Genomic DNA, 13,496 nt, shown 5'->3' with positions numbered 1-13,496 from the left:
GGAGCTGATTAGCACTAAATTATTAACTGGAATTTAGATTATAGTTGTAAGGAAAATAAAAAAATAAGTGGATATAAGGGGCATGTTAGCACTTAACAGGTACTATTTTTGCCTTTTTTTCTTTTTCTTTTCTACAATGGGTGTTATCGCTATTGTCACTGCAAACTCAGCAAGGTTACTCAGAATTATTTAAGACTGTGGTGGCACTCTGATACCAAATTCGCTGCATTATACCAGCTGAAGGGAAGGAAGTTATCAGTTTGGGCCAGTCCCTGTTTCAAACATCTTCTGGAGTATGTTTAAGAAAAATAGCAGCAGTTTTACTATGCTGAGTGCACATGTAGGCTTGAACGTTTAAAAAAAAAATGTACTATAATAACCACAATCTTCAGAATGTGGAAGTCAAGTAAATAAATAAGAATTGCGATTTCTCCATTTAAAAATATAATAAGTTATAGATATAGTCACACAGTCAAGAACTGGTCAGCATTTCTCTTTAAAACTCCTTTAGACACTTAAGTAGAACATTTTAATATGATACTTGAGTTGGATAAAACTAAACAATATTTGCATCTGAATTTAAAAAAGATAGATATATGGTTTACTCTTAATTGAAATGTCAAATATGTCTACTCCCTTTGGAAAGTTTGTATATTTTTAAATGTTGGTTGAATTTTCAAAAACTACCATACTAAAATGCTTCTTTTGGATAAAAATATAGGGCAAAATTATTATGATATTAGTAGGAAATATATGAATCTAATATGAATGAAACATCTTAGGTAAGGTGGTAGCTCTCATTACACAAGCTATCATCACTCTCAAGCAAGCAGTTTGGACCTGCTTAGTGATTAACTTTCTATTAGTCCAGTGATTCAGAAATTCTGCTGCCTATTGAAATCATCTTGGGAACTATAGACACTCCCAAACCAGGTCCCAGGCGTATCAGATACCAATTTAATCAGAATGTTTAATCAATGTTGTAAAAAAAAATCTTTGGGTGATTTCAATGTGCAGTGAAGTCCGGGAACATTGCTTTCAGATGTGAACTCTGTGAGGGCAAACGCCTTCCATTTTCTATTCAAGTCTGTAGTGCCTGAAGCACTGTCTGTCACATGGTAAACACTCCACAAATACTTAGGGAATATTTGAATAAAAGACATATGCACCCCAGCACACCAAAAAAAAAGACATGCAAGTTATTAGTTTGACACAGAATTTATATTGAGCATCAGTATACTTTACTAATGCATATTAATTATACAGAAAAATAAATTTCATTGTGGCATGCTCATGTACACATATAACATACTTTGGTCTTATCCACATCCATCCTTCTTTCTCCCCACTCCATGATCCTTTTCCTTATCTTTTCTAGTCCAACATGAGTTCATTTTATATATCAAGTATTTTTCTAGTCATTGATTATTTCTACAAGAACAAACTGAGAAAATTCCTGCTTTCCTGGAGTTTCCAATCAAGTAAGTATCATCATCTCTATGATGGTCATGATGATAATGATGACAATTTATATCTCTATAAAGAAACACCTGAATTTCCACAGTAGCCATGAAGCTAGATTGAGAAATATAATTAATGTCCTAAACATGTAAACTTCTAAACCAAAACAAACACTGGTTTGCAGCTAAGTAAAACAGGGTGTAAGCCCTCCTATTGACTATTGAATGTGATCTTAATTAGCACTGTCATTAATTTTTAGGTTTGTCAGTGGGAAGTTGACAATGATATACATAAGATTACTAACTTGGTACTAGTTTACATCAGAAGTAAAACTCACCCTGATTTTTTTATGCATCTCTTGCATATGACTGTGTATCTGTTCCATGGTACAATGCAAAGAATTTCCAGAACATAAAAGCATTCTTTCAGTTGCCTCATTTACTTGCATTCCAGCACAAAGATCAGAGATAATATTTAGGAAATATGATTTGTGTCATAAGAAGCAAGCAGTGGAGTTGAAAGTGCCCACATAAATATTTTTTTAATTTTTTAATTTTTTTTTTATTTTTACAGACTGCATTTTAACTCAATGTACACAAATGAGGTACATCTTTTCATTTCTATGGTTGTGCACAATGTAGACTCATACCATTTATGTAATCATACATGTACATAGGGTAATGATGGCTGTCTCAGTCCACCATTTTTTATACCCCGCCTCATTTCCCTCTACGTAAAGTTCCTCCATTCTTCTCTCACCCCTCAACCCCTGCACCCCCATTATATATCATCATCAACTTATCAGGGAAAACATTTAGCCTTTGGTTTTTTGAGATTGGCTTACTTCACTTAGCATGATATTCTCCAATTCCATCCATTTATCTGCAAGTGCCATATTATTATTCTTTATGGCTGAATAATATTCCATTTGTGAATATATCACATTTTCTTTATTCATTCATCTGTTTAAGGGCATCTAGGTTGGTTCCACAATCTAGTTATTGTGAATTAAGCTGCTATAAACATTGATGTGGCTGCGTTACTGTAGTATGCTAATTTTAAGTGCATATAAATATTGTAAAGAATGCTTACCAAAACTCAACATTAAATATGTTCTCAAGGGTGAAACATTAAGGACAATTTCCTGAACCTAAGAACACTACTGGAGTATACATTCTTACCAATAGTAATCAGTATTATCCTTTATATTCCAGCATTTACAATTGGGAAAGAAAATTAAATGTGTACACATCTTGGAAAACCATCTGGAAATGAGCTTTAGAAAAAAAAAAAAAAACTCAACCAGATATGAAAAAAGATAAGGATTCAATTTTATTATATGTAAAACTAAAAATCATAAAAATAACAATTTTTTTCAGAATAACAGCACATGAAATTCCAATTAGAAAGGCATCTATAAGATGGATTTTATTCATTTATTTTTGATGGAGTAAAGGGATTTTAGATGACATGACTTCAAAATCATATTGAAGAATAAAAAACTGTGGAGTCAAAAGTAATAAATAAAGGAAAAGAAAGACTGATATCATCTGATGTGCAAACAAAACCATTATAATAAAGAGTATGACAGTATGTTAGAATAGATTAATGGATCAGGAAACAGAAGAAAAATCCCAAATTATCTCTAATATATGAAAAGTTAATATATTATAAAGGTAGTAATTTTAACTCAGTGTGACAAAAAGACAAAATTGAGTAGATTGCTTTTACTCTATTAGGTAAAAAAAAAAAAAAAAAAATACCCTGTGTAAAGAGAGAATAAGATGTCAAAGACCTTTGATTTCAATTTCTTTAAAAGTAATTCCTATCAATTCTATTTCCTTCTTTGGGGGCAGAATCGGGGGGTAGGCAGGCACCAGAGATTGAATTCAGGGGCATTCAACCACTGAGCTACATCCCCAGACCTATTTTATATTTAATTCAGAGACAGGGTCTCACTGAGTTGCTTAGTGCCTCACTTTTGCTGAGGCTTGCTTTGAAATTGGGATCCTCCTGCCTCAGCCTCCCAAGCCCTGGAATTACAGGCATGCACCAACATACGCAACTCAATTCCTATCAATTCTAACATCATGTACTGAAATGCAAGATTTAAATGATGATATCTGGAATTCAGAAATTTTACTAAATGTCGAGGAGTTCATCTTTTAATTTACTTTTTTCATCAGCCCTTCATTAAACTTTGTGAGCCCTTTCTATCTATACTTAATTTTTTTCATCCAGGTGACTTCTATCACATTTTCTGGATATTTTCTTTTTATTCTTATCCTTTCAAAATCTCCTGCTAGTTCCATGTTAGATTTCTCTACATTTCTATCTCAAATGGTTTTTATAATTACTGAATAAATTTGAAACTGAAAAGAACACTGAACAATGCCTGGCACATGGCAAATTTCAAAGAATGTAATTTTTATCCATCCTCCATGTCCCTTATGTTTTCTTCATGATTTCCATTTCTTTCCAGTTTGAATTTCATTTGGATATTTATTCTAGTGCATTTTCTGGACCTCTAATTTGGATCTCCATAGAAATTCTCACTGATCTGTAAATTTTTAAGCTCAAAATTACACACTAGTCTTGCAACATGAGTTAAATCTAAATATGCCTTGTGCTTTAAATAGTCATTATATTTCTTATAATTATCATCAGTCAGCTATAGAAATTCTAGCTAAATGCAAGTGCCTGTTCTAAGTGCTCTGCTTACTTTTCCTTTCTCTGGCTGCTGGTACTATTTTTTTTTTTTTTTTTTTAAATGACTCACGGCTGTACTCACCCACAGGTTCAGAGCTACCTACTAGAGTATCATAAATGGAGGAGTCACACAGGAGTGGAAGGCACAGCAGCCCTGGGGTAGGTAATAGGTTAGTTACAAAATCATCAGGTCCATTTCTGGGTTACAGGTATAGCTTACCTGTTTGCATTATCTTCCAGTGCCCTGGGAGCTTGGCAATAGGGGAACTCAGTTTAACATCCTAGCTCTCCTATCTTCCTAAGGGAGATAGAAGAGCAGAAGTCTTCTGATGATAACATATTTAGTTTTACAAATCTAACCTTCAGTTGGTCCATCTATCTTGGTTGGAACTTTGATTCTGCTCAAGGGCTTTCTGGCCTAGATTACCAGGTTCATATAGAGACTAGCTAAACAATGGCCTCTGCACACCCACTCCATCCTGCCTTGTTCACACCTTCCTTGCCTTACTGCCAGCTAACCTCTGTAGCTGCTCCTCTTGAGAAAGTCAGACAGTGGTTGGATTAACATTGGGAAGAGAAAATGACAAAATTAAGTATCTGAACTACCATAAGTCCACATATCCCGTCTAATGACATTTTGGTTATAGTTTATAGCAAATATCTTAATTAAATGATGAATATTAAGCTTTCTCCCATTATTATTATGAGTTTCACATGTATGCACAAATACTTTGCAAAATAGAAAAAAAAACATAAAGACAAGGGTGAAAAATAACTTTCTAATCTCTCAGAAATAAACTAAGATAAAAGGACAGTAAGACTAAACTCAAAGATGACAGATTGAGATATTAAAAAGTGAATGAATTTATAAAGAGAATTAAGGAGAGTATAAATAAAACAAAAAAGTAGAATACAGCTTCATTGGAAGCAGTAGAGAAAAAAAGTACTACTATTTGTTGACAAACTGATGATTGAGAGAAAAGAAATATAAGTCTTCCAGAATAAGGCAAATTGCACAAAGATTTTTTTTAATTAGAAGAGAAAGATAAATATTTTGAAGAGAAAGATTATACAAACTCAGAATCATAGTTATTTTGCAAGAAGAACTCTAAATGCTAAAATCAATATTTAAGGATGCAACAGAGTGCTCAGTATGCCTAAACAGATTCTAGTAAAAAATAATGAAAAGGAATTCACATCTAATTTAAAGTTGACCTCCTTCTCTGTAGTTCTGTCTCAAAGCACTCTTTTTCTTTACAAGTCAATTTGTAGTTAAACACTTAATTCTGTTTATATGATTATTACCTATTTCCTACAGTAGGCCAACAGGACAAATAAGCAACCCCAGCTCACTGCGGTAGACAGTGGTACCTAACCTCACCCTTGTTCCCACAGTCCTAGATTTTTAACAGGATGGCATTTTTATGAAGTCCGAGAAGAAAAAGATACCCATATGCTATGTTCCTGATGCTTCTGCTTTTGTCTGTAGCTAAGAAAATCATGAAGAAATTGGAGATAGAGAGGTTGGTTTGGGTCCTTGACTCTCCAACATCATTACAGAATGAAACCAAAGAACAAAGATCCTTGTGAACTTTCCTATATAGAGTCATCTGAACTCATTCTGAGGCATCTGAATGGAGCCATTTTAAGGCAGTTTTTGCAACCTGTTAGGGAGAGCTTTAGAATGGAGTCTGTTCCCCACAGTACTGGCTTTAGTCCATGAGGGACTCCTCAATTTGAACATAAAGTGAAGTAGTTTACAGAAGAGAATATGGACTGTCTAAAAGTACCTTCTAGTCATTTGATATTCACAGTAACATCTGAACAAAGTTACATCAGATATTCACATCATTTATTTAAAAAAATAGGAAAAAAAATGTTACATCAAGATTTTACCTGGAGCTGAAGGTCCAGGTAAACAGGTTGAAGGTAATAATCACTCTCATACTTTTCTGTGTTAGAGTTTCACTTGTATCTCAAAAGTCAATCTAAAGGGGCACCTGATAAAATATCATGAGGCCAGAAAAATGATCTGGGATTCTTGTGAGGCCCATAGGATGGCAGGTCAACAGTACCAACACACACACAAGACACAAAAGGACTCTCCCTTGTTCCCGTGGGTATGTGGGCCACCCATACACTATCTCCCTTCCCTGCTTTAATAATGAGCAGATAAATATCACAGAAAAGAAGAACTTAGATGAAGAAATTGCAAAATGCACAAAATCCTCCCACAAGAACAGGGTTAGAGATAAAATAGCGATGTCATATTTCTAGCTTTTATTCAAGATTTCACAAAGAAAAAAAAGTGAAGGACTTCATTGATTTCTTTGGACTACTGAATTCCCACCAAGTAACAGAGCACAGGAGGCCTGTTTTAATACCAGAAGAGGAAGTATTGAATTTTTACCTCATTTACAAACAAAATGGAAGTCCTGACAGACTCACTCAAGATACAATATATATCAATCATAATAACTGATAGATCTTATATAGAACATTTGTAAAATTTGCTTATGTTCTGTTTATAAAAGAAATTTTGTGGCATTAAAATAGCTAATAAGCACACCAGTTTTAGAAGTAAATTTTTAAGAATTATATTGCAAATATATGTTGTATAATAAAGTTATCATTTAATTAATTTTCTAATGGTCAAATGTTTTCCTTTTTGTATTCTTGGAAACCACAATGTTGGTACACTATAATTTTCTACATTGACTTCTTAAATGCAATATGTGTATATATGTGTATATATATATGCACATATTCATATGTGCATACATATACATACACATACACACTCATATATGCACACACGCACTATATATAGTGGATTCTCACTATATATATGTGGTAATTATTTTTATTAAAGTCACTGTGAAGACTGAATAAGCAAACACTAAGCCACCACTCCTAGGGGAAATAAAGACTATTGTCCCACAAGCCTCTGCACACAGTATGTTCATAAACCAACCAGTGGATAGCCTTTTCTGGTACATGCTTCTGTTTAAAGACAACTGTTTAATATTTGCTGTTGATTCATCATCATTGAACCCAGTCAATAGCACTACAACATTCCTGAATGAAGCTTACCTACCACAAGTATTTTCTCTCTAAGGCACATCACAACCCTCTTGATCTGATGGTCACTAAACTGTACCTCATTATGCTTGGGGTCTATTTTAAACAGCAAAATCATCAACAAAAAGCAAAAAAAATAAAGCAAATGTGGCACTAAATACATCATGAAAAGGAAACTTGTTTACAGTATAAGAACAACAGAATGCGGAAGAATATTGCTGTTTGATTTCTTCTGGGGATCAAGTAATTCAAACTCTTCACCACTCTGCACAGCTTAAGAGTAACTACAAAAATGCTCTGAGGGAAGCCAATGTAGGAAGATTGCAAGCTCAAAGTCAGCTTCAGCAACTTAACAAGTCCCTAAGCAACTTATCTCAAAATAAAAATAATTTTTTAAAAGAGGGGTTAGAGATGTAACCAGTGGTTAAGCACCCCTGGGTTCAATCTCTGGCACATAAACAAAAAAATTAATTAATTCATTAATTAATTTGAGTAAGTAGGCAAACTTGCAAATATGGAATCTGTAAATAATGAAGATCTATATATACTTATATACAGTATTATTGATATTTAGATATATAATAGAAAGCTAGTCATTGGTCTATGAAATGTGTTAATTAAGTCCTGTGTCATTAACTTTGTGAAAAATTTCTGGAGATTACAAAGTCGTTAAAAATATACACATTTTTAAAGTCTTTTTTAAATTTGTTGAGGCACTAAGGAAACTTAAAAAAAAACTATGTGAATAAATTTTTGGTATTTTTACTTGGATTTTGAATGTAAATTAAAATCGATGTGTACTAATAAATTCATTCTAGTTTATGTTTGTCCATTTTTATGAAACCAGCTTTGAAATGTTTTCAAATCATTTTATTGAATACAGTAAGCCAAACAATAACTTTTTGGTTCCATGACACCAAAAGTAAAAACTCTATTTCTAGATCTGTTAAAAACAAAAAGCAAAACACTACAGACAGTAATATAACTGTGATACTAGATTGTGACAGTACACGGAATGTTTGTTCAGCAAAGAAGTTACACCCATGTTCATTGGGGCAATATAATTTTTCAATGATAAACATGCATTATGTTAGCAGATACCATGTCCTTCTAACTGTTCTCCTTTCAGCTGTGGTAGAAAGAAAGAAAGAGAGGAAAGAAGGGAAGGTGGGAAGGGAAGGAAAGAGAGAAAGGGATTTTATATCTTAAGTCATAAATATTGATGAGTGCAGCAGTGCCATGAATATATAGAATTTAAATAAATTCATTATGTATATGTTCTAAATGCTAAGGGCAAAAATAGTTGTTTCACTTAAGTGTTAAGAGCTTGTCAGGGCTGAGGATGTAGGTCATGGCAGAGCACTTGAATAGCAAGCATGAGGCCCTGGGTTCAATCTCCCAGCACAGTAGGAAAGAAGGAAGGGAGGGAGGGAAGGAGGGAGGGTAGGCATGGCATTACAGCTATTTTTAAAAGAAAACTGAGTAAAAATTAATACAAGAAGAAAACAATTCAAAAAGAAAAAACCTTTTTTTAGTTGCTGACTAATTCCATAGAGTCAGCAGCTTACACAATACTGAGAGGCCTCTTGAAGAAGAATGAATTTTTAGAATGCATTGTTACCTAGGGACTTAAAAGGGGTTCATACAAAATACAGGCCCTGAAATTTCAGTTTCATTAGCTTCACTTGAAATGCACCTCGGATTTACTAAACTCAATAACTTTTTATTTAAAATTGTGTTGTCTTAATTCCTCTTCTGCCTGTGGTGCAACTGATTCCCCTTTTCTCCCCTCTTCTTCAACCACCTCATGATATAGTCTCCAAGATTCCTTCTTTAGCTTGCTGTTGTTCTCTTTTCCTTTGGAATCTTGTATATATTTGGTACCCAGGGACACTCGACCACTGAGCCACCCATTTGGAATCTCAGGCATTTAAGACTCCCATCACTCTTTAGAAATATGATCCCAGACTGTGGAACCAACCTAGATGCCCTTCAATTGATGAGTGGATAAAGAAACTGTGGTATATATATATATATATATATATATATATATATATATATATATACACATACACAATGGAATATTACTCAGCCATAAAGAATGATAAAATTATGGCATTTGCAGGCAAATGGATGAAATTGGAGAATATCATGCTAAGTGAGATAAGCCAATCTCAAAAAGCCAAAGGACGAATGATATCGCTAATAAGTGGATGATGACACATAATGGGGGGGAGGGAAGGGTTAGTGTTAGGGTTAGAGTTAGGGTTAGGGAGGGGGGCAAGTATGGAGGAAGGAAACACTGTATAGAGGGAAAAGAGGGGTGGGAGGGATGCGGGGAAGGGAAAAAATAACAGAATGAATCAAACAACATTGCTCTTTGTAAATTTATGATTACACAAATGGTATGCCTTTACGCCATGTACAGAGAAACAACATGTATCCCATTTGTTTACAATAAAAAAAATAATAATTAAAAAAAAAAACCTAACCAAAAAAAAAGAAATATGATCCCAAATATTTATTACAATGTGATTCCATTACAAAGTATAACTTTATACCCTTAGTTGTTGAGGATTTCTTTTTCCTAGAATGCTCTTCTGTCACATACAGTAAAACTTTGCCATGTTAATATATTAAACCAAACAATGGAACCTTGATACTTTGAGGCTAATAAAATGGTACAAAAGAATATGGAACTACTGGCTAGAGGTAAGGTGTCAAGTAGCACAGTCCGAATCTTCTCAGCTCCCGGAGGAGGTCTGAACAGGATAGCAATTGTACCCTAAGGTCAAAATACAAATGGGGAAGATTCTGAAAGGTGTGATTGGTAAGAACTGTCAAGACAATGACGACCGTTCACCTCATTACATTCCAGTCTGAATTAACTTGCTGTGACCTCACCTGTCTCATCTTCCCACACTTTGAAAACTAGGGCTATAAAAAGGGTGGGAGCCAAGTGCTAGATTTATTATGCTCAAACTGTCCTTATTGTAAAACAGAATATTGTGTGTGTGTGTATGTGTGAAAGTATGCATGCACACACATACATAAAATGTGTATATATGTGATATATATATATATATATATAAACTGGAATTCATTCCTACTGCAAATGGAAAAATTTGCCTTTCTGATTTCCCTAATTTTATCTTGCTATAATTAGGAACAACTGTTGATATTTCTATAAAAATGTAAAAGACCAAATATATATAAATAAGTGTATATATGTATATAGTATTATATATTTGTATTATGCACATATTTGTATATATGTATATACATATATATAATTATCTTCTTTGATTTTTTTAATTCAATAACCAAGTCATGTTGATTCATCCTAAATGACCCTTTTCTTATTTATCCCTACCTATTCATTCCCATAGTCTTCCTAATTCACAGTGACATCACTTCCTTTTAGGGTACAGAAACAGCCTCCTTATGTTCACTTCCTACATCCTCTTCCCCTCCATTTCCTCCAGTGTACTGTATACAGGTTATTGCACTTAAAATGCTTATTTTATAATGACTTCATTCTGTTAAAAAATTATTAATTCCTACAATATAAAAAGCATGTAACATATGGACATAATAAATAAGGCAGATTTTCAAAACTACTCATGTCCCAATACTAAATAATGAACATTTCTCCAGGCTACCATATTAATCAGACAGACTAAGCTTCTAATTTCTTGAGTCTTTGTTCCTCACTAAGGAAGATGAGTTTGGTCATGCAATTTAGAATATTTTGAATTGCTAACTAAAGTTTCTATTTATAGGTCTCCTAAATTCAAAGCAATTCCTTCCAGAGTTATAACTTTACATATGTACTCATATAGCTTATAGTACATGTAATAATTATAGGATAATTACAGGATAATTTTTATTTAATAAGTATTTTAGTAGGGAGTCAAATCATGTGAAATGTGAAAAGTGTGTCCACCATAGGTCTTTAGAGTACATTCATATCTATGTGCTTAAATTCTAATCTGTGGATACATGGGTGTGTATAGTTGTGATATTTTATCATGCTATTGCTTATGACATGAGCACTTTTCTATATCTATATTATACTTCAATAAAGAGTTTCAAAAATTAATTTACTGGGAGACTGTATCTTAAAGAAATATCACTATTTCTGTCAATTTAAGGTGGCCCCATATAAAATGTCTTCTATTAAGTGTTTTCATTATACCACATATTACATTACACATTGCTACATTCCCAGCCCTTTTTTGTTTTGTTTTGTTTTGTTTTGTTTTGTTTTGTTTTGTTTTGAGACAGGGTCTCCCTAAGTTACTCAGGCTGGCCTCAAACTTGTGATCCTCTTGCCTCAGCCTCCTGAATAAGAGGGATTATAGGGATTATAGGTATACAACACGACATCCAGACAAACTAATTTTAGTAACTATTGGAAGGAAGATATGGAATAATAACTTTAAAATGGATATATAATGAACATTTTATAAGACAGTTTTCTTTCAAAAGATACTGATCACATTTTTAATGTATCCACATACCTCTTAAATTATTGTATTTTCTGACCAACTGTCTAAGATGAGATTCAAAAGGAAACTACATATAAAGTAAAACATGATACTAAATTAGTTTTATGTAGCAAGAACTGTACATTTATCTCTAACCATAAGCTTCAAATGGCTAAAAATGCTGGGTTCATAGAGAACTTTTAGAATATTCACACACATCAAAATCCTAGAAGTGATAAAATTCTTCGTTTTGGAGCAGTGAGTGCCATTAGTTAATGATTAAGGGAAAAAGCAATCACTCAACCACTCCTTACTATTATTATACCCAAAGTAAATAATTATCAATATTATAAATACTTTTAATATTTCATAATATATGCATAGTACCACTCAGCTGCTACTACCAAATAATTTACTTGCACTGCATTTTAAAACATCTATTTTCTTCAATATTCCTTTAAAAATACATACCACTGACCTTTCATTTCTCTCTTTTTTTTTTTGAGGTGATTAGAATTGAACCCAGGGTCTGCCACATGTTAGACAAGTGCTCAACCACTGAATTACACACCCAACTCACTGTAAACCCTATGACTTTAAATTTACTCCTTTCCATTTGATTCTATTTGGGAAAATGTAAGACACGTTTGTTATTTCAAAAGTTTTACTGTATTATTATATATTGTTTGCTTATACTGAAATATTTTTATACCTTTTTGGCAAATGATAGATGAAACAGGAGAAAGCAAACAAATTGAAGGGACATATACAGAAACCATCATTCAACAATTAGAAAATACACATTCTTGTCAATCACTAAATAACATTTACCAAATACAGCCATACAAAAGTCTTAACTTAAAAGTGAAAAACAGTATTATACGGATCATTTTCTCAGAACAAAATGTAATAACATCAAAAATCAAGAACATAAAAATAATAAAAAGCCTCTGATTTTCGGAATATTTTTTTAAAATACTAAATAACTTATGAGTTGATTCTGACATTATAAAACAAAGAAAAAAAAATCTACTGCAGTATAAACTAAGCTGTAAGGAAAATGCAAGTTCAATTTAAAGAGTTGGAAAATAAGCAACAGGGGAAATAAATACATAATAAGGTGAATGTTAGCGTTTATATTTGGAATGTCCCCCAAAGGCTCATGTGTTAGGCAATGCAAAAATCTTCAGAGGGGAAAGGATTGGATAAGGGTTCCGTCCTCGTTAATGGATTAATCCATTTGACAAATTAATAATATGAATGGACTACTGGGAGGTGGTGTAAACTATAGGCAGGTGGGGAATGGCTGGAGGAAATAGGTCACTGGGGACATGGACTTGTGGACTCCATCTTGTCCCAGGCCCTGTCCTTGTTCTCTCTGATTCCAGGTTTCCATAAGCTGAGAGGCTTCCCTCTGCCACATCTTCAGGCTCAGAGCAATGGAGTCTGCTGACTACAGGCCGCTGAAACTGTGAACCATGAAATAAACTTCCTTCTTAGGAAAAGTTTTGTCAGGTATTTCGGTCACAGCAATGAAAAGTTAACAGAATGGAAGAGAGAAAGAGGTACCAATTATCAGATTTTAAAAAGCAAAGATAAAGAGGGTCAATAAAGTTGTGTGTTCTATCAGAAGATAATAAATTAGCAAAACAACAACAGCAAAAACATCTGGAAAGTTTTACCAATAATAAAATAAGACACAAAGAAAGTTAGAAATTAAAAAGCACAAAATAGGAGTTAAAGTTTTTTTTTTTT

At 33.2% G+C, this 13,496-nt stretch overlaps 1 protein-coding gene across 8 annotated transcripts in view; it reads right to left on the bottom strand.

Moving 5' to 3' along the window:
- HNF4G (hepatocyte nuclear factor 4 gamma) overlaps positions 1-13,496 on the bottom strand; it is a 135,134-nt gene that overhangs the window by 32,384 nt on the left and 89,254 nt on the right. For 4 of the 8 annotated variants that reach the window (XM_079106370.1, XM_079106369.1, XM_079106371.1 and 1 more), the window contains one exon: positions 4,391-4,468. The exons of 3 other annotated variants lie outside the window; for them this stretch is intronic. In XM_079106370.1, coding sequence (XP_078962496.1) covers positions 4,391-4,400 — 10 coding nt within the window. In that variant the 5' untranslated portion in view covers positions 4,401-4,468. Of the gene's footprint in view, positions 1-1,798; positions 2,001-4,390; positions 4,469-13,496 lie in introns of those variants that run through there. One more of the 8 variants, XM_079106376.1, reaches the window with a different exon arrangement.

This window comes from Sciurus vulgaris (assembly GCF_902686455.1).
Source record: "Sciurus vulgaris genome assembly, chromosome: 1".
Classification (NCBI taxonomy): Eukaryota; Metazoa; Chordata; class Mammalia; order Rodentia; family Sciuridae; genus Sciurus; species Sciurus vulgaris.
The sequence above is the reverse complement of the archived record's forward strand: the minus strand, read 5'-3'. Positions and strand labels throughout refer to the sequence as shown.